Source organism: Corvus hawaiiensis, chromosome 14, assembly GCF_020740725.1.
Source record: "Corvus hawaiiensis isolate bCorHaw1 chromosome 14, bCorHaw1.pri.cur, whole genome shotgun sequence".
Classification (NCBI taxonomy): Eukaryota; Metazoa; Chordata; class Aves; order Passeriformes; family Corvidae; genus Corvus; species Corvus hawaiiensis.
Genome location: NC_063226.1, coordinates 22060047 through 22088014, shown reverse-complemented (window position 1 = coordinate 22088014; position 27968 = coordinate 22060047). Strand labels below are relative to the sequence as shown.

At 58.0% G+C, this 27968-nt stretch overlaps 1 protein-coding gene and 1 long non-coding RNA gene across 3 annotated transcripts; one reads left to right on the top strand and one right to left on the bottom strand.

Moving 5' to 3' along the window:
* Positions 1 to 100: 100 nt before the first annotated feature.
* On the bottom strand, positions 101 to 27968 carry LOC125333419 (Krueppel-like factor 5). 2 transcript variants are annotated; one of them, XM_048319300.1, is made up of 5 exons: positions 27833 to 27968; positions 13065 to 13112; positions 8763 to 9669; positions 6776 to 6835; positions 101 to 3036 (listed from the first exon to the last, which is right to left on the bottom strand). In XM_048319300.1, the coding sequence occupies exons 1-5, from the start codon at positions 27854 to 27856 to the stop codon at positions 2858 to 2860; spliced, it is 1218 nt and encodes a 405-aa protein (XP_048175257.1). In that variant the 5' UTR covers positions 27857 to 27968; the 3' UTR covers positions 101 to 2857. The 2 variants fall into 2 exon arrangements, with proteins under 2 accessions (XP_048175257.1, XP_048175255.1); XM_048319298.1 differs by lacking the exon at positions 27833 to 27968 and adding an exon at positions 24706 to 25039.
* Positions 20132 to 20697, top strand: LOC125333420. Its single transcript, XR_007206846.1, has 2 exons — positions 20132 to 20212; positions 20384 to 20697. It is a non-coding gene; the product is annotated as an uncharacterized LOC125333420 (long non-coding RNA).

Below are 27968 nucleotides of genomic sequence, written 5' to 3'. Positions count from 1 at the left end.
GAAAAGAGCTTTATTCCCTGTTTTCCCTAAGCCTGGAAAAGCAGGGGGTGAAGGGAAGGAAAGCTCTTGGAGCAGGAAGGACCAGAAGCCAGACCAGGTCTGCAGGTGATAAAATTTTATTACAAAATAGGAGATGGATCAATATTCCTGGGGGAGTTTGGTGGGGGAGAGGGGCTCTTTAACAAACACAGCATTCCAGGAAAAGAAATCTTCCCTCCCCACATTTTCCAGGTCCCAATTTCTTTCCCATTGTGCTCATCTTGGATAATAAAGGATCACCTGGAAGAACCCCCGGAGTCACACAGCACTTTTGGCCTATTTACAGCGATTTTCTCCCCGTTCTCAAACAGAGGTGGGGCACCCACATTCCAGCGTTTGATCCACTCCTTGCAAAGCTTTCCCAAAGTGTCCCAGGGGACCGGGGAGGGAGGGACCGTCGTTTGTCATGAGTGTCACAAGGCTCCACCAGCACCACTCCCCATCTCCCCGGATTTCTCCCCAAAAACAACTGCCCTCGGCCACCAACGCAAACCCAGAGCTGTCCACTCTGTCCATAGGAAAATAAAGGAATAAAAGCCGAGGATTTGCCATGATTTTCATTTTTCAAAACAAAGAAGCATTTGCACGTGAGGACTTTGCATGCAGAGCAGTGGCTGGGTGCTAAAACACTTCTGCCCCTCATCAAATTTAAAAAAAAATATATATATTTATATATTTACACACACAGAGTCCAGGGGAGGACAAGCAGAGGCTGTAGGGAAAAAAATTCCCAAGATTAGCAGGAAAATCGTGTCCAACTCCCCTCGGATTTCAAGCTGCCTGTTGGTGGGTTTGGCTTTGTGCTGGTTTTCAGCAAACTGGTTTTGGGCTCCATCAGCATCACAGGGTGGGGAGAGAGGGGAATTAGGGATGGGAAGAAGCAGAGGGGGGTGAAGAGACCCCTCTGAGAGGGCCGTGGGTGGGGCTGAGGGTGACGCACGCGGGGACCTTGTGCTTTGTGCTTTGGCTCCTGCCTTGGGGAGCTTCAACCACAGGAGGTGCCCCGAAAAAACCACCCTGGGGCGTGGAGGTTGGTGCTGAGGGCTGGAAAACTGCTCCCACTGTTGGGAAAACCACCCAGCAATTCCATGACCTGTCACCCCCTCCACTCCCACCCTCCCTGTCCTGGCTCAAGAGCCACAGGAGGAGTCGCCGCAGAGCTGGACCATCGTCCATCCCAAAGCCTACAGCACAACATCGACCCCAAATCCTTCCTGCCCTCCTCTCCTGCCAAACAGAGCGGCGGGGTTGGGGTTGGTTCTGTTTCTCCAAGGAATAGAACAACCAGGAAGCCAGCAGTGGCTTTGGCAACAGCAGAGAGGAGTGGCCTCCAAATTCCAGCCACCTGGCCATGCCATGGTCCAGCCTTCCATCCCACACATCAGTCCGTGCGCCACCCGAATTTATCCAAGGAAAAATAAGAGAGGAGGCGGGCGTGGAAGAAATCAATATTCTGTTGGACACAGCAGGCCCGTTATTTGTTCCTGATTTATTTACAACCCTCCCAGCTGCTCTTGGAACTGGCTCTTGTTGTGCCCAAATTTAACCCCTGGAAGGCTTTGGAGAACAGGGATGTGCATCCCATGGGATGGGGGTAAGGAGCTTAGGGAGCCGGAGGCGGTGAACCTGTGAGGTAGTCATGTGATTCCAGATTCCACTCTGAGCTGCAGGATTTATTGGAATTTGGTTCCCAGATGCTTTTTTCCCTTTTTTGTTTTTCCCCATCTGATGGAATGGCAACAGCACAGGCCCGGTGTGACCGGTGGCCACCGAGTCCTTGTGGGAGGATTTTGGGGAAGGGCACCACTGGTGGATTCTGGGACTCCAGACCTTCAGCAGTGGCTCTTTTGCTGTCCCCTGGGTAGCTTCAAACCCAGGCTGGTCCCCCCAGCGACACCTGAAGTCCAGATTCCTCTTGGAAGCAGAAATGCTAAGGACACAACCATAAAAACCTGACCAGGCAGGGCAGGCGTTGGCAGTCCCGCGTGAGGTGGCTGCCAGCAATGGGCTCAGTGGGACACAGGTGACGCTTTTGTCACCTGCTTTTGTGCTGTCCCTTGTTTGAAGGGTGAGTTTGTCACAGGTCTGTTCTTCTATGCCCCCACAGAGACTGGGATTGTCACCCCCAAGAGCCCTGGGCATGGCTCCTGTTCTGGCACGGCACCGGTGCCACATCCATGGTCACACCAAGGGACAGGGGTCACATCTATGGTTACACCGAGGGACACGGTGCCACATCCATGGTCACACCAAGGGACAGGGGTCACATCCATGGTCACACCATGGGACAGGGGTCACATCCATGGTTACACCATGGCACCGGTGCCGCATCCATGGTCACACCATGGGACAGAGTGTCATATCCATGGTCACACCAAGGGATGTGGTGCCACATCCATGGCCATGCCATGGGACTGGCCAAGAGGGTCCAAGTGAGACCTGTCACAGCCAAGCTGTCACATCCTCCTGGACCTCACCAAAGGGGCAAAAACCGTCCCAAAAGGCCTTGAGACATGAAGTCGCTCCTGAGTGACAAATAAATAGCAGGACTGCTGGAAGAAAGCCCTTGGGAATCCTGGCTCTGTCGGCCCGGTGCCACCAGGAGGCTCGTCAGGAGCTCAGTCTGCAATCAGGGCTCGTCTGAAATGAGCTGGGTGGGTTTCAGTCTCTTGTGAAACCAGAGTCGGGGCCAGGCTGGCAGGAGCTCTCCTGCCGCCTCGGTTGATCGCGGCGCGGGGTCATTCCTATGTACAGGTTCTTCCCTGGGAGACGGGAAGAGTTTGAGCTGCTCTCGGAGAAGTGGGAAGGGAGGCGGCTCCTAATTCTGGTGCCTCTTCATGTGCAGGGCCAGGTGGTCGGAGCGGGAGAAGCAGCGGCCGCAGGCCAGGCACTTGAAGGGCTTGGCCCCCGTGTGCTTGCGGTAGTGCCGGGTGAGCTCGTCCGAGCGGGCGAAGCGCCAGTCACAGCCTTCCCACGTGCATTTGTAGGGCTTCTCGCCTGGCCAGGGGACAGCCACCGGTCACACGTGTGCCCAGCCTCCCAAAAACGCCCCCCAGCCTCTGGGACACGCCCAACTTCCTTGGCACTGCCAGGGCTCCCCGCAGCGCTCAGCCCAGAGCCAGCGAGGGACCGCAGACGGAGCTGCACCACCCAGGTCTCGTCCCTCTCCACCCCCTCCCGCTTTGCCTTCCAGTGCTCTCCGAGCTCCTGTGGGATTTTGGAGCATTTCTGGCTAAAAACAACTTCTGAATTAGTTTTTTTTTTTTTTTAATAAAAAGCCGAAAATTCCTGAGGAAGGTGGGGGTGGTGGGAGGTGCCAGGAGGAAGATAAGGGCTCTAAATCTAAATTTCAGTCTGAAAAATCTAAATTTTTTTGAAACCTCCATCCAATGTTGGCAGCTGTCCCATCCCTGGAAGTGCTCAAGGCCAGATTGGATGGGGTTTGGAGCAACCTGGTCTGGTGGAAGGCGTCCCTAAAGGATCAGACAGCCTTTAAAGACCCCTCCCAAGCCAAACCATTCCAGGATTCCGTGACCTAACGCTCCACACCTCCAAGTTCCCCGCCAGCAGCTCTGTACACAACGCATTGTGTTTCCTTCAGAGCGTTCAGGTGATGTCATCCCCGTGCCCTCTCCCCCTCCCTCCCAAACACACCCATTCCCAACCCAAATCCATTCAACCGGGCACCTTCCCAGCCAGCTGGGAACTGGGCCGGAAAAGCCCGCGGCCGCTTCCAGCGGGGCCGCGGGGCTGAACCCTGGCTGCGGCCCTGTCCCCACGCAGGGCGTGGTGCTCTCAAATATTAGTGCTGCTCTTAACAGCCTGAACAAGCAGGCAGAGTTCAGGGAATGTGCTGACATTCCCGACCTCAAATATTTACCCTTTCCCGGGCCAATTGCCGGGCGCAGCGGCGCGGCGGGAGCGCACGTCCGCACGCAGCACGCGTGCACGGGCATGTGTGCCCTGCCCTGCCGTGCTTCCAGGGATTCCTTCCTGCCCGTGCTTCCAGGGGCACCTCCCCATGCTTGCAGGGAGCTCTTCCTCCCACAGGTTGCTCCGCAGATCCAGGGAATCCTGGAATGCCTTGACTTGGAAGCCTGTCATATTGCACTGACATCCAGGGGTTCCTACACCGACTTCCAGGGATTCCTTCCTCCCCATGCTGCCCAGGGAGCCCTTCCTCTCCCAAGCTGCTCCGTGGAATCAGGGAATCCTGGAACAGCTCGGCTTGGAAGGGACCTTAAAGCCCTTCACGTTCCACCCTGCCCAGACCAGGTTCCACCAACTTCCAGGGATTCCTACACCAACTTCCAGGGACGACATCAGTTTACAGGGATTCCTTCTTCTCCCTGCTGCCCAGGGAGCCCTTCCTCCCACAGGCTGCTCTGCAGAACCAGGGAATCCTGGAATGCCTTGTCTTGGAAGGGACCTTAAAGCCCATCTTCCCCAGGCCAGGTTCCACCAGACCGGGTTCCACGGTGCACTAGATCCAAGTCCTATCCAACCCGGCCTTGGATAATTCCAGGGCTGGGAATGCCACGTTTGGTCAGGGAAATGAAATCAGCCACAGCACGATCTCCAGTGCTTTGCCCAGAGTGGGAAAAGCACAAAACCACGGATGTGTGAACCTGGAGGTGGCAGAGCAGCACGAGCACATCCTGCTCCTCCAAAAACCCCGGGCGCTGCTCCGTGGGAACCAGAGGGGTGTTTTTATGGCTCGGGTAAACACAGCACTTGCAGAGGATTTACAAGGACTTGGTGGGGGTTTTACGGGACTTGGGACGTGCCAAGACAAAGGTAGGGTTTGCCCAAAGTAGGATTTTCCCCAAAGTAGGATTTTCCCCAAAGCAGGATATTCCCAAAGGCAGGATTTGCCCCTTGCAGCTTTGTCCCCTCCAGGTCACCTGGCTGGGTCAACCCCACCAAGGCCCTTTGCTCCCAAACAATGCCAGGTTGATCTCCAGGATAGAAGCCCAAGGTTTCCCATTGTCCCAGGTTTTCCATTGTCCCGGGAGCTGGCTGTGTCTCCCAGGACAGCACGGCAGGGCGGGCTCAAACAAAGGATCCAAGGTGGCATTCCCGGCCCCGGGGGTTTATATTTAATCTCACAATGGCACCCAGGAAATGAATGGTGGCTCCAGGAGAGGAAAACACCCGGCCCCTGGCAACGGGAAACCACAAGGAAAGAGCTCCCAGATCATGGATTTCTCAGGCAGGGAATGGGAGAAGGGACATTTTTAACCCTTTGGATGATGGAGCTGAGGTAGGATTTGGGGTGAGTCCTTGCTCTTGCAGCCCTGGTGATGAGCTCAGCGAGGCAAAGCAAAACGTGAGGCTTAAAAACATTGGATGCAGAGATCCCGGGCCTGGGTTGTAGGACGGCTCTGGATTGCATTCCCTACTTTTTGCTCATCCCACACCCCCATCAGTTCTCCTGACCCCTCAGCTCACATCCTCCCTCACCTCTCCGCCCTTCCCTCTCACAGGAGGGGAAGGGAAGGAGGCAAAGCCACTTGGATTTCCTCCTTGATCACTGGGAAACTTGGAAAAACCAGAGTTTTACTGGATTTCAAACCCAGTTTGAAAGTTTTCCTGGGTACATCTTTGTATGTGATGGGTAAGGAGGTGCCCAACGTCCTGGGCACGGAGCTAAACCCTGTGCTCCCAACCAGAAGGGACAAGAGATGTTTAATTTAATTTTAAAGCCCTGATTCCAGACTGTGATAAATCCCTATCGGCACCCAGCTCTGGGACAACATCCTTCCTGTTCCTTTCTTCCACCCCTTCCGTGCTCTTTTCCAGCCCCCTCCTCCCCAGCCCCTGCCAAAAAAACATCGTGGCTCACCCACAAAGCGAAATTCTTTGTTTGAAGGGCTGATAAGGGGAGGAAGGAACAGAGCCAAGAGCAAGAACCAATTCCCAGCCACAGAGCAGGGTTTGGTCGTTGTTCATAAAAAAGAGAAGTGAACTCTGGGCCCAGCTTAATTGCTCTCAGTAAAGATCAGCCCTCCTATAAAAGAGATTTATGAGGGCACTGATGGTTCCTGGACTACCTGGGGATCTGATAAGGTTTCAGGTATAATAAATGCCTTAATGAGGGCGCTGGGGCTTGAATGCACGGCACGAGTGTCACGGAGCTGGGATCGGCCCAGGGGAGCTGAGCAGGAGCTGCTCCATGCTGGGGTCCCTGTCTGCACCATGGCACCCTCGGGAATGAGGGCACAGCCCAACCCTGCACGGATTGGGAGCCCTTCTCTGGGTGGGTTTGGAGGGAGTGGTGCCCAAGGAGACACGAGGGGTTCCCCCCTCTCCTTGGGAGCCCTGACACAAAAGAGATGCCCCGGTCTCCTCAGAGGTCCCAAACGTGCAACACAGGCCTTCTGCAACCTTCCTGGAGGGTCATCAGGATCAGCCCCGGGTAGGATTTGGGACATCTCAAGGGAAGAGCTCAGAGCGACAGAAAAGCACAGAATCGAGGAACAAATCAGGTCGGGAGGGACCTTAAAGCTCATCTCACACCACGGTAACTCCCACTGTCCCAGGCTGCTCCAAGCCCCAGTGTCCAGCCTGGCCTTGGACACTTCCAGGGATCCAGGGGCAGCCACAGCTGCTCTGGGAAACCTCTTCCACGGTCTCCCCACCCTCGCAGCCAGGAATTCCTTCCCAAAATCCCATCTCTCCCTTTTGGGGGGGTTTGGTACCTGAGGCTGGCAGCACTTCCTGGAGCTGCTCTTACCTGTGTGAGTCCTCTGATGTGCCTTCAGGTGGGAGCTCTTGGTGTAAACCTTTGAGCAACCTGCAAGGACAGAAAAAAACCACAATTTCCCTGTGGGAAAGGGGCCCTTGCTCAAAAAAACCCTGGTGTTTGAGGTGAGGGACAGAGCTGGGCCATGCAAATAAGCCTGGCTTGGGCTCAGTATTAACTAAAGAGCGTTTGCTCTGAGGCAGACAGACTCGAACACCTTCTCCTGCCACCCATGGGAATTGTGCTGGGAAATAGCGGGGGAAGGATCAAGCACAAAGGTTCAAACCCCTTTTTCCACCAGCAGGATGAAAACCCTCGATTCCCCCCCCCATTTCTGGTTTTGTGCTGCCCTTTGTCTCCCTGGATTCCAGTCACAGCTGATATCACTTTGCAAGGCTGGGTTTTGTAACAGCCCCGGCCCAGCAGATGTGGTACAAACGTTCCAGGAAGGAGGAAAGAGCCAGGGACAGTCACAGCTTGGCTTCCAGGTGCCAGAACAGAGCCAGGGACAAGTGTTTTCACAAGATCAGCAAGAACAGGTTTAATCAAAGACAGGGTTTAACAGAAACACCAGGGCTGGGGAAAAGTTCCAGCAGCAGGTGTCTCAAAACGAGTTGGGTTTAATTGCTCCCAGGTTTCAGCTGGACAAAGCTTAAGGAAGCCTCTGCTGCCCTTTCTGGCCCTGCTGCTTTGTGTTTTGACGAGGACATTCAAATACGAATTTGAATTTTTATCACCTGCACAAGCAGCACGGGGACATTTTTCATCCCAGCGTTTCCACCCACCCCAGAGGAGCCTCTTGCCCAGGATCAGCAGGACAGGGCCTGTCCTGCTCAGGATGGGCAGGAGCTGCTTTTCCCCTCCTGGGATCATGGCTGGAGACAGGACCTGGAGCAGGCAGAGCCTCTGGGCTGACCTCCAGCCACTCCCATGCCATGGAAAGAGCCCATAAATCTCACAGGAGGCAGTTAGGAAGTGACTTTCCTCATTCACACACCCCCATGGGAAAACTGTTTGCTAATCCCCAACTGGTCAGCACTGGGGATCAGCCCAGGAAGTGGGAGGTGTGTCCTGGCTCCAGGAGCGGTGATTTCCAAGCCCTCAGACTGCTCTCACTGGGATCTCTCAGTGGGATTTGCTTCCCTGATGTGTGTCATGGAATCCCAGATGGTTTGGCTTGGAAGGCAAGATCACCCAGTGCCACCTCCTGCCACGGCAGGGACACCTTCCACTATCCCAGGCTGCTCCAAGCCCCATCCAGCCCAGCCTAGGAGACTTCCAGGGATCCAGGGGCAGCCAGAGCATCTCTGGGCTGATCCCCAGCTTGAGGGCTTGGATCAACCTGGGATAGTGGAAGATGTCCCTGCCCATGGCAGGAGGTGGTATGACATGGCCTTTAAATGTCCCTTCCAATCCAAACCATTCCGTGAGTGCCCTTCCACAGCTCCTGATGCAGCCACGGAGCCACGGCAGGACAGCACCGGGACATTCAGCTCATTGCCTTTGGAAGATCAGAGCTGGGGCTACAGAGAGAGTCTGGGTCTCCTTGGGGGAATTCCCTGCTGGTTTTCCACCCGCTGTGAGACAGAGGGAAAGGAAGAGTCAGTGAGAATGGCAGAGTGGCTTCACGTGGCTGCTTGGGGTTGGGAGAGACCAGAGCGAAGCAGCAGCCCAGGAGCAGATTCCCAGGTGCAGATTCCCAGGGGCAGATTCCCAGGTGCAGATTCCCAGGAGCATCCCTGGCCTTGCAGGAGCTCTCTGCCTCTCTGAGTTGCTTTTGCCAGAGTGTAAAGGGAGAGGGAAGGGGACAAAACAGGAACCGCAACATGCTGGTGGGATCAACCTCTTCTACTCCCTCCCGCTTCCCTGGGGCTCCATCCACAGCTCCATTCCAAAAGGGATCTCAGATTATCCTCCCTGGACACCCCCACCCATCCTCGGGGTGCCAAGAGCCCCCCAGAGCCCACCATGAGCACACCTGGGTAGTCACAGTGGTGGATCCTCCTCTTCTCCAGCTCGGGGTTGTTGCGCCGGTTGTACTTGGGGGGCTGCATCACGATGTGCCCCTGGGAGAGGCCCCCGATGCCGTTGGGGACTGGGGGGATCTGGGACGACTGGACCAGCTTCAGTCCAAAAGTGGCCTCGTAGGACGGCGGGGGAGAGATGGTGTTGATGAGCTCGGGTTGGTTCTCGGGGCTGCCGGGCTGCGAGTTGGGGGGCGAGGGGGGCAGAGTCACCCCTGGGGCGGGGTAGAACTGCCCGGGGATGTTCCCGAAGCTTCCCTGTCCCTGGGCCACGTGCGGGTACTGCTTGAGGGGCCCTGCTGGCTGCACAGGTCTGTGGGCCACGCTGGCCATGGAGCCCGTGGACATGGTGACCCCGCTGAGGCAGCTGATGGCCGTGGTGCTGCTGCTGGAGGAGGACGCCAGGGTGGGAATGTCGGCGCCGGCACCGCCCAGGGGCAGCTGGAAGAGCTGGGACTGCTGCGGGTGCGCGGATAACGGGATCTCCGCGGGCATCTCCTGCTTGATGAAGATGTTGTTGACCGCCACCGACTGGGGCATGCTGAACACGCTGGTGAAGTCGGGCAGCGTCTGCGTGGGGCCAGAGGCAGACGAGCAGGGCTGGGAGAAGCCGGTGCCGGGCTCGGTTTTGATCTGAGGGAAGGGGGCCATGGATTTGGGGGGCCGGTAGAGCCCCGTGCGCAGGTGCGTGGTGTCCGGCAGGATGACGTTGATGTTCACGCTGTAGGGCGTGGAGCTGGGCTTCTCCGTGGAGAAGAACTCGTCCACCACCGAGGCGCTCTCCCGGCGGTACTTCTTGTCCGGGAGCATCGGCATGGGCGGCACCTCGCTGGACAGGTACTTGTCCATCTCCGAGCGTGCCTGGGGCAAAAACACGGACACGGGAGCTGGGAAAGGTGACCTTGACACCCAGTGGGGGGAGGCCAACGTCCAGCAGGGATTTGAGCAAGCAGGAAATGGAGGGAGCAGCAGGAACGGCCCAGGAAGCCGAGCTGAGGTGATTTAGCTCCGGGTCTGACTCAGCCAGACTCCCCAGGGCTGAATCAGCGGCCTCTGCCCCACTTCCCCCCTCCCTATCTCCCTGATAACAGCAGGCAGCCAGGGAGAGGATGCAGGTAGGACACAAATCACACCTGATAAAGGGGAAGCAAGCTTTGGCTACAGAGTTTTGGCTACAAAGCTTTGGCCACACAAGCACCGGGAATGGGATGAATCCAGCCAGGATCACACCTCAGGTTGGATCTGCAGCCCACCTTGGACTCGCTGGCTCTGGTCTCCTTTAAACTCAGCAGCCTGAGGAGTGTTTTATTCTGGGCCAGTCTCTTTAATGAACTGAGGAATTCTAGGACAATATCTTTAATTAATTGGGAATAATTTGGGCCTAGAAATCTAAGTGATGTTGCCACTTACTCAGTGGATTCTGAGCCTAAAATGGGAACAGTTCCTGCCTTCCTGCCTCACCTGGGCAGTGACTCAGCCCTGGCCTAACCTTTGGGTTAGTTTTGTTTTACAGAGCTGTTTTTACAAGCCTGGCTCCTCCAAGCTACCAGAACCTCTGGCTCCGGTTCCTTCCCCTCCTGGTTCCCGCCTGCTGTGGCATCCCACTGGATCCAGGCCCAACAATCCAGCAACCTGATGGAGAAATCCTCGAGGAAATTCATCTGCTGGCACTGGGTGACTCAGGTTCTGCTCATTGTGGTGGCAGATCCCAGCACTGAAGCTCTTGTGCAGAGCTCCAGCCCTTAATTACGTGGTTCTCCAAGTGTCAAAGCCCTCGGAGCCTCGTTCCAATGGAGAGCAGCTGGAAAACCACCAGGTTTCCCTGGCGGAGCCCGGAGCGCACTCCAGGAGCAGGAGCCGAGCTCAGCCCACGCCCTGAGCCGAGGTTTCCAGCCCTGAACCGTGTCACCAGAGTGCCATGGGCCAAAGTCGGCCCTGCTGCCACCTCAGGGCTCTTAACAAAGCTGGGAGGGAGCCAAGAGATTTCCTCGCCCTTTCCAGGGAAAGGATCACGGAGCTTCCAGCTCATTCAAAGAGCCTTTGCACCTCTGGGAGCCGTGCTGGCAACACATGGCTGAGCTGGCTGTCACCCAGGCACGGGGACAGCCACAAATCCACCCTGTGCCACTCGGGAAGGAGCTCAGGGAGGCCGGGCTGGGAAGGGCCGTGCTGGGACTGGTGTGTGTACACACCGTGCTGGGAGCCCTATGGAATCAGGGAATTGCTGTGCTTGGAAAAGACCTCGAAGGTCATCGAGTCCAACCGCGACATGTCTGTTCTCGTCGAACGTGGAGGTCCTGGAAGCTGCTGTCCTGGTTAAAGGAAGCTCAAGCAGCTCCTCTGGACAGGGAACCCTGGCTCAGGCTGAGCCCAAAGCTACTCATGGAGTCACAGAATATCCCAAGCTGGAAGGGACCCCCAGGGATCATCCAGTCCAGCCCCTGGTCCTGCACAGACACCCCAACAGCCCCACCCTGGGCATCCCTGGCAGAGCTCCTGCAGCTCTGGCAGCCTCGGGGCCGTGCCCATTCCCTGGGGAGCCTGGGCAGTGCCCAGCACCCTCTGGGGGAAGAACCTTTCCTGATATCCAACCTAAACCCCTCCCTGGCCCAGCTCCAGCCGTTCCCTGGCTCCTGTCCCTGGTGCCTGCCCTCCCTCTTTACCCTGAGGCATCAGCAGGAGGCAGGGAAAGGACCTGGGTCCCCTCATCTCCATTCCATCCTCATGGAGAGCTCCAACCCCGATTGCCTCCCTGCTCCCCGTGGTGCCCAGCGCGGGTTCCCTCCCTTGGGAGAACCAAAGCCTTGGAGCCGAGCCCTGGGCACTCCTGGCAGCCAGGCTGGCACAGGCCGGGTTCCCTTGGGAATCAGCTCACCCCAGGCGCCTCGGGATGCCGCACATTCCTGAGCAATGAACGGCCCCACTTGGCAGGAGCAGGGGCAGGGCAAGGTGCTGGGTGCCTTTTCCTTCCACACTTCCCTTATCTCGGGCATTTCACTTTCTCACCTGCAGTTCCCAAGGGAAGGTCCTTCTGCCACAGGGACCGGGCAGGAATACAAACGTGGAGAGGTGTGGAGCTCAGAGGGCCTTTCCAAACTAAAGGATTCCATGCAGGGCCCGAATTTCGGATCCCAAATCTGGAGACCCCCTATCCTCTGCCTGTGCCGTGTTTGGTGTCACCCAACCTCCCTCCCTCCATGACCACCCCTCCCTGCAGAGCACAGCCTTTTCCCAGTTTTTCCATTAAAAAACCACAGTAATTCCCCTTCAGGCTCCTGGAGAAAGGGGTGGTGAGGGACACCAGCCCGGCCCCTCTGCTCTGTGTGTGTGTGCAGGACCTGGACAACAACAGTTCCACCCCATGGAATTCTCCACTACGCCACAGTTGTGCAGGAATCCCAAGCACCATCGTCTTTCCCACTGGGAGAAACGGGAAGTTTTTGTTTGTGGCCCAGAAACGCCTGGAAAACACTGCCTGGCCAGGTGCTGGCACCTCTGACCCCAAAGCACTTCCCAGCCAATGCCACATCCACATCCAGTGGCTGAGGGAGCTGGGAAGGGGCTGGAGAGTTCCTGAGGGAGCTGGGAAAGGGGCTCAGCCTGGAGCAAAGGAGGTTCAGGGGGGATCTTGTGGCTCTGCACAAGTCCCTGACAGGAGGGGGCAGCCGGGGGGGTCGGGCTCTGCTCGCAGGGAACAGGGACAGGAGGAGAGGGAACGGCCTCAGGCTGGGCCAGGGCAGGCTCAGGGTAGATATTGGGGAAATTTTCTCCAAAAAGGATTCTCCAGGCCTGGCTGGAGTCCCCATCCCTGGAGCGGTTTCACAGCCTTCTGGACGTGGCACGTGGGGACAGGGGCCAGTGGTGGCCTTGGCAGTGCTGGGGAATGGTTGGGCTGGGTGATCTTAGAGGACTTTTCCAAATTAAACCGTTCCATGATCCTACAAAGTCGTCAGTCCAGCTGAGGTGACCCAGTGCCACTCCAGCACTCGGGTGCCCTGGCTGTCGCTCCTGGCTCCTGTCACAGGCGCTGGGATGCAGCCCGTGGGGACACACAAGCCATGGCGGTGGCAGTGACGCGCTGGCACGGGGGACTGGCAGAGACGGAGGGACCTGTCCTGGCTGCCAGCGGGGATGGAGGGAGAAAGTGGGAATGGGAAGTGGGGAATGTCCCAGCTCAACCTCTTGGAGACTTCTGTGATTCCTGTCACCAACGGGAGCAGGAGGATGCAGGGGAAGGAACGAGGGAAGCCACTCACCTCCAGGATGAGCGGTGGCATCCGCTGGTCCATCCTCATGGGGTGCAGCTGCAGGAGGCAGGGCTGGGTTAGGGGGGTGTCCTCCCCAGCTTGGCCACCCCAAAGACCCCCCTCAAAAACCCCTGGCCAAGGAGGGCAGCACCCCCCAGAGCCTCCCACAGCCTCCCAGAGCCCCCCAGGGCCTCCAGGTGTCCCCCCCTGCCACCGGTGTCTCCTCCCACCCCACACCCCGTGACATGGAAGCAGCTGGTGATTGCCCACCATGGGTTGGTGGTTGCCCACCATGGGTTGGAGCTTGTCTGAGGAGGAACAGGGAAGCCTCTTTGGAAAGAAGAGACAAACGGGAAGTACAGAGCACTCCCGAGGAAACTGAGGCACGGCACCTGAAATCCCCTTTATCACCCCCATACAGATGACAATGTGCTCACAAATGTCCTGCACCTCTCCCTTCTCCTGCCTCCACCTCTCCCAAATTCCCACAGAGGGCTGAGGGCTCTTCCCACATCCCTCAGACCTTTCTCCAAGGTCAGTGCTCCAGACAGGCCACCGTCCTCCAGCACCAAGCAGAGGGGAAGAGATCTGGGATTTCTCCAAATCCCAAACCAGCATTTACCAGCCTCCTGTGGGCTCATCCTCACTCCACATCCTTCCCCTGCTCACTTCCAGCGTGTCTCTCTTCTCCACAACCACCCGGTTTCACCCAAACCTATCCCATTCCTCCAGTCCAACAGGACCCTGGAAAAGCCTCCCGTCCCCTCCCAGTTTGGGATGGTCACTGAGACCAGCACGGGCGCAAAACCAGCACAGGTTTCCCTCTGGCACACAGAAAACCAGGAAAACCAACTCAGTGGACTGAGTTTTCCCATTTTTTGAGGTGTTCATATCCTGGGATTGCACCTAAATGGAGAATGTTCCTTGCAAGGCCACAACAGACCAGAGGTCCCAGAGGAGGGATGTCAGCAGGCTGGGAATGATGTCAGCCCCTGGAGATCCATGGGCTCCACGTGGCCATGGAAGCACGAGGAGATGCTTAAACAAGAAATCTCCTGGGCTTTGGGGTTGAAAGCTGTGTCCCATCACTGGAAGAACCACTGGAAGAAGCTCCTGCGTCCTCCAGCCAAGCTCTTCCCCAGGTAATCCCAAGCCTGCAGGGGAGTTCCAGGTGCTGGATCCTCTTTTTGGGATGAAACTCAACTGGAGACCAACAAAGCCTCTGCTCTGCTGGCTGTCTCCAAGCCCCGTCCAACCTAGCCTGGGACACTTCCAGGGATCCAGGGGCGGCCACAGCTTCTCTGGGAAACCTCTTCCAGGGCCTCCCCACCCTCCCAGCCAGGAATTCCTTCCCAATATCCCATCCAAACCCATTCTCTTTGACTCGAAGCCATCTTTACGTGGCCAGGAAGGGAAAGCCAACACGAAACTCCTCTCGCACAGCCAAAGCACTGAATTCCAGGGGGATTTCCCCCCCGGAGTCACACGAGTTCAACCCTGGAGAAGCATCTCCTCAGTTTGCCAGGGAAAAGAAACCAAAATAAAAATGAGAAGGAAAAGGCACAAACCAGTACTTTGTCCACTCCAGTAAGGCCACTGGACACCAGTTTGTGTCACTGGACCAGCAGTGTAACACTCAGCACACCCAAACCTGGCGACCAGAATTCCCTGGAGGATGGGCTAACCTCAGGAGCAGCCCCTGGGAGAGCTGGAGGATGTGAAGCCCCCAGCCCCAGTAAAACCAGTGGCTCGATGAAGAGGGCAATGCCATCCCAGCTCTCCGGAGTGGATTCTCCAGTGGCTCAGAGGGGTGGGCACGAGACCCTCCACCCCTGCCCGTTCCCATAAATCCTGCAGGAGCCTGGGAGCCCTCTATCCCTGGATCAGCTGTCCCAGGCCAGGGGAGCTGTTATCAGCACCGAGATCGATTCAAGCAGAGTCCAACACAAACATTTCTTGGCAGGCCCCAGCTAAACCCGGATTAACCACGAGCACGGAGAGCTGGGCTGGGGCTGGCGGGGCGGGGCGGGGCGGGACGTGGCTGTCCCTGATTAAACACCTCCTAATCCGCAGGTGATAAATGACAAACGGCCGGAGGAACCTCAGGTGTTGTCAGCACCCGGGCAGCGCCAGGGCACGAGGAGGGAAATCAGTGTTTGCTAAACAGGCAACGAGCTCTGAAGGTGGCACAGGGAGGGGCTGGCACAGGCGGGGGGGGTTTCATCAGCCCTGAGCTCCCTCCTGCCTGGCCAGAGCTCCCATTCCAGCTCCCAGACGGGAGATTCCTTCTCAGCTGGATGCCAGGCTCCTGCACACAGGCAGCCCCCGCTGTGGTGCTGTCACTGCTGCAAAGAGCTTTGGGGACGGGGGGGCAGGAGGAATGTCACCTGTGTCCAGGCAGGGCAGCCACGAGCAGCCAGCCCCGGGGTTCAGCATCAGGAGGATGCAGAACTGCTGGAATAAATCCAGAGGAGGCCACGGAGCTGCTCCAAGGGCTCTGGAGCCAGGCTGGGAGAGCTGGGGGTGCTCACCTGGAGAAGGGAAGGACACAGGGACACCTCAGAGCCCCTGGCAGGGCCCGAAGGGGCTCCAGGAGAGCTGCAGAGGGACTGGGGCCAAGGCATGGAGGGACAGGACCCAGGGAATGGCTTCCCAGTGCCAGAGGGCAGGGCTGGATGGGATTTTGGGAAGGAATTGTTGCCTGGGAGGGTGGGCAGGCCCTGGCACAGGGTGCCCAGAGCAGCTGGGGCTGCCCCTGGATCCCTGGCAGTGCCCAAGGCCAGGCTGGACATTGGGGCTGGGAGCAGCCTGGGACAGTGGGAGGTGTCAGGGTTGGACCTGGGTGAGCTTTGATGCCCCTCCCAACCCAAACCGTTCCTAGGTGGGGGTTCAGGGAATGGGGGAACAGCCGGACACGGCTCCAACGGGAAAGGGGGGGCCTGTCCCCGGCACCAGGGACCCCGGGAGCACAGGTGTGGCACAACGGTCGTGCCACAACCCAGCCCGGGCTCTTTCTCCTCCGTGCACCTGCACGAAACTCCAGCCTCCGAGGGAATCAGCAAACAATGGGCAGGATAATCATCAATCAACCCCCCTGGCACGGCCCTGGCAGTGCCCCTGTGCGGGCTCGCTTTATAAATAGCCTGTATTTATATCCAGATTTGGTTCAATATCAGCGTTTATTGTCTCCTGGTTAAATATTGACCTGGGTAAATATTTGTCCCTCTGATCATTTGGGTTTGATACCGACCTGGATCGACGTTATTTTCTGTTTGTTCCTCAAGTCTCCTGGAACTCTCTGTAAAACGGGATTAGCAAAGAAAGCCTCGGGACTCTTCCTTTCAAGTGCCCAACGTTTGGCTGCCGTAAACAACAAAGCCGAATCCCGGATGGAATCTGAGCTCCCGTGGGAATGTGCTGGGCCCAGGAAGGCCCTGGATGAGCTCCCCTGCTTGCTCAGAACAACTCCAGGATGCGGGGCTGCCCTCAAAGCATTCATGGGTTGTTTGGGTTGGGAAAGACCTCTGAGGTGATCAAGTCCAAGGTTTACATCATCCACTCCAGACATTTCCCCTTTCCCTGCAGCAATTCCCTGCCAGGCCACAGATAAAGGATGTGAGCTCCTCATCCTGCCCAGACCTGGGGGTTCAGAGCAACTCCAGGGTGAGGGGCTGCCCTCGAAGCATTCATGGATTATTTGGGTTGGAAAACATCTCTAAGGCGATCAAATCCAACCTTTACATCTTCCAGCCCAACAGTTTCCCCTTTTCCTGCAGCAATTCCCTGCCAGGCCATGGATAAAGGGTGTGAGTCCCCCATCCTGCCCAGACCTGGGGGTTCGGGGTGCTGGGGGTGTCCCAAAGCCACCTTTACCTGCTGTGAAATGCCCCCAGGAGCACAGGGAGATGGGGACGCCCCAAATCCCTTTGGGAGCAGAATCCACCCCCTCACTGTCCCTGCACACGGAGGGTGCTGGGGGTGCTCAGCCCCCTGGGGTCACAGCTGTCCCCAAGGGCTGTTGGGGTGTTTAAAATTCCCGAGTTTTGGCCACCTGGGAAGTGGGGATCCCTGCTGAAATCCCGTGCCCAGGGAGGAGCCTGGCAGAGGCGTCCATCCCCGAGCTCTCCAGCTTCTGGAGCAGGACATGGATCCTCCCTTCTCCAGGTCTGTGCCCATGGATGGCCCAGGAGCTCCTGAGGGTTATCCCAGTGCTCCTTCCTGCCCTGTGTTGCAACTCCCCGAGCCAATAACGACTTCCCAGCAGCCAGGGAGGCCGGGAATCTCCAGCCAGGCAGCCCCATTCCCAGACTCACTGACTGTGCTCGCAGTTCCTTCCCTCCGGCAGCTGATAAAGGCTCCCTCCGAGGCAATCCAGCTCAGGTATTTATTACTGGGATCATGCCACAATCCCAAAGGCCAGGGGAGCCAGGGAAAACACCCTCAGCCAGCTCCAAGGTCAAGGGGCTGGAAGAGGAGCAGCTGGGAGCAGCCAGGCTCCAGCAGCAAACAGAAGCCTTGCCAAAAATAAAGGTTTGAATCCATCATTGGACTGAAAAAACCCAAAACCTTGGAGACACGGAGCCTGGAGCGGGAAGGGAAAACCAAAGGAGCTTCTCCAGATGGGAGGGTGGGAGGTGCCATGTTGGCACTGGCGTTGATCCACATTTTTGGGGTTGATCCCACTTCTGCAGAACCACCAAGAGCCGCCTCAGCACCGGATGGAGCTGGAAGGAAGGGGGGAATCAGGGATGGCCTCTCCCCTCTCCCATTGCTCCAACGCGGTGTGAGGACAACTGTCAAAGCGTGGGGAGGGAGGACATGAGGATTTAAGGGAGCTGGACCTCCACAGCTTCCAGGATATTCACACTCCATGATTTCTGAGCTGCTCCTGCTCAGCAAAGGCTGAGGTGGAGCCCCTGAAAGGCAAGGGCAGGTTTTCCATCAAAGCTCCTGGAGGCCGAGCTGGGCTGACTCCTGGTGTGAGCTGCTACAGCCCCTTGGATGGTTCTTTGGGAGAAGGGGAATGATCTAACACCCTTTCAACTCCTGGAAGATGGGGAGGCTTGGAGCTGCTCCAGCCCCAGCCAAAGCACGGCGGGACTCAAGGAACCCTGGGTTACACAGCACAAATCAGCGCTGGATTTGGCATCAGCCAGGAGCAGGGCCCTCCCTGCAGCTCCATTGCTCCTTCTGGACCCAGCTCCATCCCAGGCCACCCTCTCCCTGACTCTTGGATGTCACCAGGATGACCTGGACAAATTTATCCACCTCTTCCTGGCCACAGGACACCAGGATTGTCTTTGAGCTTTCCAGTTCCCCCAGTCACACATCCCTGCCCTAAATCCTGAACATGCCATGGGAGAGGCTTCGGAGCTCCCAGGGATCCCCCCCAGCTGGTGGGATTCACTCTGCCTCCCTCAGTCCCTGTGGAAGCTCAGCTCCTCTCCGAGGCAGCACATTCCCAAGGACTGACAATGGAATGAGTCACCAGCTGCTTGCCGGGGCTTGTGGAGCCCTCCTGGCATCCAGATCCCACCAAACAGGCCACAAATCCTGTTCTTCCCAGGAAACCACGGGGCAGACCCCGGGCAAGGTCAGGTTTCACATGCAGACAGCAAATCCCACCATCCCTGCGGCCCCAACTTCCTCCGAGAGCAGTTGGGAGCACAAACCAAACCCCTGAGGCAGGTGGGAACGCTGGGCTGGGCCAACTCTTCTTCCAAGCTTGAACTTCCCCAGGCCGAGAAGATTCTGCCAAAACAGGGACTGAGTGGGACGCTGGAGCAGATCCATTCCTTCAGCCCCCATTCCTACAGCCACGTGTCCCATCCTGAGTATTTTGTGGGATCGTGGAATGGTTTGGGTGGGAAGGGACCTTAACCATCACCTCGTTCCCCGCCCTGCACCAGCAGCGGCCTCTGTGCTCCTGGTGTTGGCCTGGGAGCAGAAATCCAGAGTTTCCTCCAGATCCAGGGCCTTCCACGTTTTCCCTGTGTATAAAGGAATCCCCAGCTGCTGTTTATTAAGGGAGGTTGATTATGGCCAATAACAGCTCCCAGAGAAGGCTCCGAGCCCTGGAGAGGCTCCAGTGGGAGCATTTGGGAGCCTGGGCAATGCCAGCCCTGGGAAACACAAGGACTGGGACACTCCTGGGGTCCCCGAGGGGATGACAAACCCCCAATTAATGGCTTTGAGTTTCTCCCACGCCGCAGAACCACCAAACCCCCAAATGTTGGAAGCTGCCCAGAACGAAACGCTCGGAAATGGTTTGAATGAGCAGCTGGGGAGATGTTCTGGTATTCCCAACAAATCTGGGGCCTTTCCACAGTTCAGAGGACACCAAACCTGCTCATTGTGAGGAATTGTAACATATCCAGCCATTCCCAGGTTCAGCTCCCCAAAATATCCCTGAGGAGCAGCAAAATGAGGATTTTGTAGAGACAACATTAAAATATTTGGGGTAAATAAATACACAACCAAAAAACCCCCACGGGCTGGATGGGCTGGAGAGCATCCACATCCTCTGGCCTGTCCAGGATGGGTTCAGATCCATGAGACAAAGTGCCTCAGGTGTGAGGGATGTGATAAGGGATGGATACTATGCCGGGGTTCGGGATAAACCTTTGTTTCCACAGCAGCTACACCGGGGTGAATTCCTTGCCATTCCCCTCTCCCGCTTGCACTGAAAATCCTACAAACAGCGAGGTGCTGAAATGCGGTTTAATAGCCGCAAATCCTGCTCTGGGTGGGAACGTGAAGGTCCCTCCCCACCACACTGAGAAAACCTTAATTTTCCAAGAATTCTCGCAGCATTTCTGAACTCAGTGAAAGATTCTTTGTTTGAGTTTCAAGCCGAGCTCGAACGGGGCTGAAGCTCTTTGATGTGGTAAACAGCCCATGGGGTTTTTTTTGGAGGGTTTTCATGCTAGCTCAAGTTCTGAGAACATCTGAATTGTAAACACGAGTTCTCCAATCCCCAGAGCCCGGCGGGACCCTGTGACTCCGGGAATTCGCCAATGGAGCACGAGGAAAGCAAACACTGCAATCGAGCTCACAAGACGCTCGTAAGTGCGATTATTTGCAGTGGATGGGTTGGATAAAAGAACTCAGTGGAGCAGGGAAGGAGAACAAAACAGCGCCGGGAGGTGACCGAACAGGTTTGAGAGGGGGAAAACTCCCGGGCGGTGATGCACGAGCCAGAAATGCATTCCCCAAAGGCCGGGCAGTGAGTTCAGGCGGCGGGGTTCGCTCCCCACACGCCGCTCGGGAGCGGCGATGAAGGGAAATGCGCTGGATCGGAGCGCCCCGCTCATCCCCGCCTTCCGCAGGTTCCCAAAAAGGAAAAACCACCGGGCCACAGGCGCTTTTCCAGCTGAGCCCAGCGGAGGGCAGGTGGCGGGGAGGAGGATGAGCACGGCACACCTGGAATCCCTGTCCCCTTCCCGAGGCAGACTTCCCGCAGGAGAACAATCAGCCTTTGTCCCACACCGGGACAAAGCCGCGGCGCTCCGCAGCTCAAAGTTCGGCCGAGCGATTCCGGGGAGCTGTTCCACGCTGCTCCTCCTTCCATCCCGCTCCTCACTCCCTCCTGCACCCACCCGGGGAACTCCAGGAAAATAAAGTAACGAATATTGAGGATGAACCCCCCGAATTTCCCGGGTTGCTGCTCACTGGGTTTATCCTGCTGCCTCTGGAGTCGCTCAGCCATGGGACCAACCCCTGACACAGGGGTGGGCTGGGGATTCTCCTGAGGGTCTTCCTGCAGAATTAGCGGGATAAAGGGATCCTTTCTGGGAATCTACCCCAATTCCCTGTGGCCCTGCAGACACCTGCCAGGCACAAAGCCCATCAGACTTGCAAATCCACAGGCTGGTCTCGAAAACATCGGGATCAGCTGATCCCAAAGCAAAGCAGAGGGAAGGATCCCTCCCTCTGGAGATCCCTCATGCAAGGCTCAGCCCCACCAGCTCCCAAACCCATCCTCGTGCCAGAGGGATCAGCTGTGCCCATTCCTCCTTGTCCGGATTTAACTTCCCATCTCTCCCACACCATTCCTGCACACCCTGGAGCCTGCCCGGGCTGCCAGCACCCTTTGGAAACGGATTTTGCACACTTCCATGGAATTTCTGAACCCCTCTCCAAAGCCAGGAGGATCCCCAAGGGCAGGACATCCATGATTCTCCCCCCAGCATTTCATTCCAGGTCCAGAGCAAAATTCCAAAGCCGCCATCTCCCCTTTCCCTGCAGAAAAGCCAAATTTATTCCCTGCCTGCAGCTCCTGGGAGCCCAAGGAAATGAATCATCCCCCGGGGGCTGTGCCGGGCACTCCAACATCTCTCCTAATAAATAAAGGAGATTTACTTATGGCAGGCAGGGCTCTCCTGGCCCTGGCCAGGACCCACCACCCTGGTTCCAGCTGGGCTGTGCAAGGCGCTGGAGCACCAAGGAGCAGGAAAAGCCATCCCTGCTCCAAGGGACAGCCACCCTCAGGCCACCACAGCCACGTTCACAACCAGGATGTGGCACCAAAGGGGGTGCAGGACGTGGCACAGGGACAGGGCAGGACTGAAACAGCTCCTGAAAGCCGGAGCATTCCTAAAACTGCTGGATCCGGCTTCTCCTGTGATCCAGCAGCAAAATCCCTGCCAAGATGAAGACAGAGGAGCACCACAGCACTTCCACCCTGTCCCACCATTCTTCCACGCTGCTGGAAGGGTCTGGGAAGGGCCATTCCCGGCACTGAGGATGGGGAGTGCCAGAAAAAGCTCTGGGAACGGCACTTTCCTGATCCCATCCGATGTGTCCAGGAACCTCCCAGGTGCCCGAGGTGTTTTATTCCTCCTGAGCCCCTGACCCAGCCCGAGGGAGCCGAGGACAGGGTGAGGAAGTGCCCGTGGGGCAGGAATCAGGATCAGGGGACACAAAGGGAGCCCTTTGCTGCTGTTCCTCAGCCTGCACCCAAGGAAAATCCCTTTCCACACTCAGCAGGATCTTCCCTGTTTCCCACAGCAACCTCAGCCCCACTGGGAGCTCACCAGCCCCACCACAACTGCCCCGGGGCCTGGCACAGGCAGGAAGGGGTTAAACCCAGGGCCAGGCTGGGGCTTTGTCCATCTCTCTCTTCCCAGCAGCTCCTTTGCTCTCTCAACAACCTCCAACACCAGAATTCCCGGCTGGAGCCACGGAGACAGGGATTGCCTTCCCAAATCCTCGAGGATCCTCAGAGCCACCTGCCCATAGCTGCAGGGAAGCCTGGAGGAGCCAATTCCTGCCCTGTTCTTCCAGGCCCTGCGTGATGCCGGGATGCTCCTCCAGCCCCAGGTGCCCGGGAATGCTGTGGCAGCCAGGTGGGAGCAGGGATAAATCCCACAGGCTCCTCACTCATCCCGGGAACCCGACAGCCACACAAAGGGATCGGCTCCTCCTCTCCTGAAACGTTCCCTGGACGTGCCTTGCTTTTGCTTTTTATTATTAATATTATTAATATTATTCTTGGTATTTTATTATTATGATTGTATTATTATTATTACTATTATTATTATTATTATTCCCTCCAGCATCCACCTCTGGAGATTTCAAGAAGAAAATGCTTTTTCTGGCTGATCTGACTCAAATCAGGAAGGAAAACTTTCCTCTCACAAGCGCTTTTCCCTCCTCTTTTCTCTGCTTTTTTAACTCAGGGCCGGGTGGTTGGAAAAGCCAAGGAAAGGGAAAAGCTGACTGGAAATTCCACAGAGGAGCTGAGGCAGATCCAGTAAAATTTTCGACAGCAAAGAGATCCCACCTGAAAAGCAATTTTAGGGGGATATATGGCACTGGCACTTCGAAACCACGGGGATAATTTGCTCCTGCCTTTTCCCGAGCCCGGGCAGCCGGAGCAGCAGGAATTGCTCCGAGCTGGAGCCTGACAGGTCACAGCCTTTGGCACCAGCCTCGTCAAACTGATAAAAACCCTCTGGAGCAAAGGCTTCCCAGCCCTGCGGCCTTCCAGCTTTTCCACCCTCCAGCCACGGCTCCCACAGCGCCACAGCCTCTGGAATCCGCTGGGAGAAAGGGGCCAGAGCATGGAAAACTCCTCCCCGGGGATGTGGGGTGCAGCCCGGGGCTCTCAGGGTGTCCCACTCATGGTCCCGCTCCCTGGGTGGGTTTGGGGATCCGTGGGATCTGCTCAGCCCCATAGTCCCAGGATCCCTAAAGGGTCACAAGAGGGTCACTGGCAAAGGGGTGACACCTCCAAGGCCACCCCTCCGCTGCCACCACCCCAGAGCAAAGTGAGATCAAACCCCCTTTTCCTTGGACGAGCAGCAAAGACTGGGGGGGAAGGTGTCTCCAGCCATGGGTGTCCCCCTGAGGTGGCTCAGGGCTGGCCACGGCCACACTGCCCCACTGGTCACGGCCCCGCTGCCTCATCCCACCCAGATGGAAAAAGGAAAAAAGCCAAGCTCAGCCTCCCCAGCCCGTTTTGGGGAGGTTTGGAGGGAGCTGACAGCTCTTCCCCCTGGGAAGGCCCCAGAGATAATCCCCAGCTTTCCAAGAGCCACCACCCCGCTTCTGATCCAGGTAACCCCAACCCTGGCACAGAGGGGCAGGAAGATCGCAGGGGAAGGAGGAATGGTCCCCAGTTTGACCCCGCATCCGTGAGCACTGCTGGCAGCCCCTGTGGATCCCAGATCTCCAGGAAATCCAGAGATGCAGACCTGGCCTTTGCCTCCCTGTGAGGGCCAGAGCCCCAAAATGGCCCTTGGAACATTGGTGACATGGGGACAAGGGAAGGGGCAGTGGACACACAGCCCCAAGCCCTGGCTGGTGCCACCCCTGCTGGCAGTGCCCTCCCGGGGGTCTCCGGAGGAGCAGAACCGGGGTGGGGGTCCCTGCGTGTCCCTGGAGCCGGGGGCCGGAGCATTCCCGCCCGGATCAAAATGGCGCTGGGGCCGTGGGGCTCGGGGTTAATCATTATCCCGGGCACCCCGCGCCCCACGGAGCGGGGAAAAGGGGGAAACCTCGGCTCCAGGGTGGGGCTGGGCCTGCCTCAGCCTCCTTCCCACTGGGAAGAGCGGCTGGAGGCTCTGTGGTGGGACACGGAGCCGCGTCCCCCTGGCTGGGGTGGGCAGCAGGGCCCAGGATAGGGCTGGGCCTGCAGGAACATCCCAAAGCCACTTATCCAGGTCTTTATCTAGGGGGAATGCTGCCAGGGAATCTCGAGGAGCATTCCTTCCCCGCCGTGGCGGCGGAAAAATACAGGGAATAAAATAAAATGGAAAAGAAGGTCCCGTTTCTCGTCCAGCACACGCGGGCACAGCAATCCCAGGGCCCACGTCCTGTCCTTGCCAGTGGGAGAGCCCCTGGACACCCCTCACCTGCCAATCCCAGGGGCCAGGGATTGAACCCTGGAGTGGGAGCAAAGCCCACACGGACGACGAGGAGCTTTGAAGGCAGACAGGAGGCAAAAAAACCCAACCCCAAAACTCCCAAACGAAACCCAACACGCCCAGGAGGAAAGCCGGCGGAGGGGGAAGCGGGAGCCGACAAAGCCACGGAGGTGTCGCAGCAACGACGGGAAAAACAAAGCAGAATTCAGCCCAAATCCAGGGGTTTTTCGGGAGGCTCCGCGCACCTGAGCGGGTGGAAGCGGCCCCTTCCCAACGCTTACCTGCGCCAGGTCGGGGGGGTTCTCCAGGGGCCGGGAAGGGGCTTTCATGTCCTCGAAGACCGGGGTGTCCTCGTGGGGGTCCCCGGACATGGTGACGGGTTTGAGCGGCGCCAAGACCGCGGCGTCCACCAGCCCGCTGCTCATCCCCCCGCGCGGGGACGGGCCTGGCCCGGAAAACGGGGGGAAAAGGGGGGAAAAAAGGGAGGGAAAACAAGGAAGGGAAAGGGAAAAAAAAAAAAAAAAAACCCTGAGGCGAGCCGGAGCGAGTTGCGCGGGTGGGAGGCCGGTGCCGGGTCGGGAAGGCTTTACCTGGCCGCGGGAGGAGGAAACGCCAACCTGGAAGCGGCGCAGGGGTGTGGAGCCAATCAGGCTCCCGGCGGTGGCCCCGCCGCGGCTCCAGCGGGACACCCGCACATAAAAGGGCGACAGGGTGGCCGGGAGCTCCGGGAGGGAGCCCGGGAAGCGGCAGCACCCCGGGATTTAATCCCGGCCCTAAGGCGGGAGCTCCGGCAGCAGGTGTGCTCTGACGGGGAGCTGGGGGAGCTCCGGCAGCCCGGGACTCAAAGCTCGACCCCAAGCTCTGTCACCAGCCGTGCTCTGACAGGGAGCTCGGGAAACTCCCACACTCCAGGATTTACCCCAATCCCAAACCTGAGCGGGTACCCAGGAGCTCCAGGATCACCAGCTGTGATCCCACAGGGAGCTCAGGAAGCTTCGGCACCCCAAGATTTGATCCCCAATCCCAAACCCAAGCTCCGTCACCAGCCGTGCTCCCACACGGAGAGCTCAGGAAGCTCCAGCACCCCAGGATTCAATCCCAATCCCAACCCCTGAGCCCTTCCAGGAGCCTCAGCAGCCCCGGCACCTGGGCAGATCCAGCAGCACCAGGATGGAGGGATCAGTCCCCAGTCCTGAGGCCTGAAACCCCCCCCAACTGGGCCACTGTCCCCAGACTGAGTCCCCTGCACTGAAACAAGGGGGATATTCCAGTTTTTTTACAGACGTGGGTACTTTTCCATGAGAAAATGCTATTTTTTCCATGAATGGGTCACATTTTGCACCAAATCTAATTTTGAGAGGAGATTCCTGGTTGCTCACACTTCTCATTCCCAGGGAGAAAAAGGGAAGGATCAAAACTAAAAGGGACAAACCCCGAAGGAAAAGAAAAGCAGCAGCTGGAAAAGCAACAGACAGGGAGGAGAGCACAGGGCTCATATGGAGACACCAGGCAACTCTGTTTGGGTTTCCCTTTTGGAAAGGAAGGAGTGTAAAAATCCAGAGATACAAGGGAATAAAAATCATCTTTCTGGCAAAGAACTTTAAAAAAAAAGCCACCCTGCTCCAGATAATCCAGCCCCAACAGTCCCAAGCCCGTCCCCAAGGAGGAGCCTGGATCCTCCCCCTCTCTGTGTTCACCCATCCCAAACCAGCCCCGGATTCCCCACTTCCCTGTGTCTCCCAGGCTGGATCCCACACAGGGATGCTGCTATCACCACCTTGGGGACATCCCAGCACCTCCAGGGGACCACAGGAGCAGGGGAAGGAAGTGGGGGGGCCAAGGCTGCTCTACCCCCCTGGCCAAAGGGAAAGCAGCCGGAGTGCTGCCAGGGAAGGGGAATGCCTGTTCCCATGGGATTCCTGCCACCCCAGGGGCTTCACAGCAGCCACGTGAGACCTGTGACCGCTCAAAGCAGGAGCCACGGCAGAGGTTTGGTGTCACAGCTGCCACCCCCACACCGGGGACCGAAAACAGCTGGGGGGGCTGAGCATCCCGGAGTGTGGAGCTTGTGGAGCCCTTGGGAAACGAGCTCAGGCCTTGCAGGGTTTTGTGTTCCAGGGAAGCTGTGCTGCTGCTGGAGCACCCACCAGGGCTCCCAGGGGATGCCAGGGACAGCAGATGTGTCACCAACCCTGCAGGACCACGCATGGAAAGAAGGAAGTTTACAGTGAGGGTGGGCAGGCCCTGGCACAGGGTGCCCAGAGCAGCTGGGGCTGCCCCTGGATCCCTGGCAGTGCCCAAGGCCAGGTTGGATACTGGGGCTTGGAGCAGCCTGGGACAGTGGGAGGTGTCCCTGCCATGGCAGGGGTGGAATGGGATGAGCTTTAAGGTCCTTTCAACTGAAACCATTCCACGATTCCAAGATAAATTATGCAAACCAGAAGAGTTCCCTTTCTCTCCATCCCATCCGCAGCACCGGGACTGGGTGAATCCCATTCCTGGAGTGGGGCTCACGCCAGGCTGCGCCTGCCCAGCAGGGATCAATCCACGATTTCCCAAGGCGGAGCTGCCTCTCCTTGCAGGGATGGGCCGAATCCAGGCAGTGCCCTTATCTGCCCCGGGAGAACGGCCTTGAGCCCATCTCTGCCTCCGGCACTTTGCCCCGGGGGGGCCCCCGCCGGTCCCGTTGTGTCCCCACGTGCCGCCCACGATGGCACGGAGATAACGGCGGCTCCCCGTGACCCGGCCAGCAACCCGCTCCCCTCCCGACGTTCCTCACGTTTTCCTCCCTCATTCCACGCGGAATTCCCTTCTGAAAAGCCGGCACCGAGAGGCTGGAGGGGGTTTGGGAAGGGGGGACCCTGTGCAGGGAGGGATGAAGGGGCCGCAGGGAGCTGAAAGGGGGTCCCAACCCAGGGGCTGGGGCTGCTGGGGGTCGGTGAGGGAGAACTGGGGAGCCAGCCCGTGATCCCAGCGCTCCGGGTCCACGGGAATGGTGGGGAAGGACAGCCAGGTCCTCCTCTCGCGAGGGAGCAGGAGGCAGGAGGTGAAGCCCCGAGTTACAGACTTGAGCTAAAAGGCAAGAAAGGCGCCAGATTTTGAGGAAAGCTGGATCAGGTTGGGAAGCAAACCTCAGCTCCCTGTTCCCAAATGATCCCAGGCACAGCCAGAGGCACCTCTGGCCTGCCCCCGGCATCCCCACGACCACCCTCAGGGCTGGCTCCCAAGAGCCACCACTCAGGGTCCCAGCCCTGCCGGGTCCCACAGCACATCCCACCCGGGAGGTGGGGGCTGGGGAAGGGGCCAGGCCCCGGCTGGAGGTCCCTGGCCCGGCTTTCCTCCTGCAGCAACTCTTCCCCACCCTGCTGCCACCCCAAACGCACCCCAGAGCGATGCCGGAGCACCCACCTCTCTCGGGGCCGTGGTGGACATCTCCGGTCCGCTCTGCCTCTGCCTCCCTGGGGCGAGCCCACCCCGGATTCGGGCCAGGAGCTCCTGGTTGGGCCGGGTGCTGCTCGGATCCCTCTGGGCAGGGGGACACCCC

Coding starts and splice junctions, on each gene's coding strand:
- LOC125333419 (XM_048319298.1), bottom strand. CDS start 24,849: ATGAGCAGCGGGCTGGTGGACGCCGCGGTCTTGGCGCCGCTCAAACCC. Junction 13,113..24,705: donor ACCCCCCCGACCTGGCGCAG/GTAAGCGTTGGG, acceptor TGCCTCCTGCAG/CTGCACCCCATGAGGATGGA. Junction 9,670..13,064: donor TGCCACCGCTCATCCTGGAG/GTGAGTGGCTTC, acceptor TTTTTGCCCCAG/GCACGCTCGGAGATGGACAA.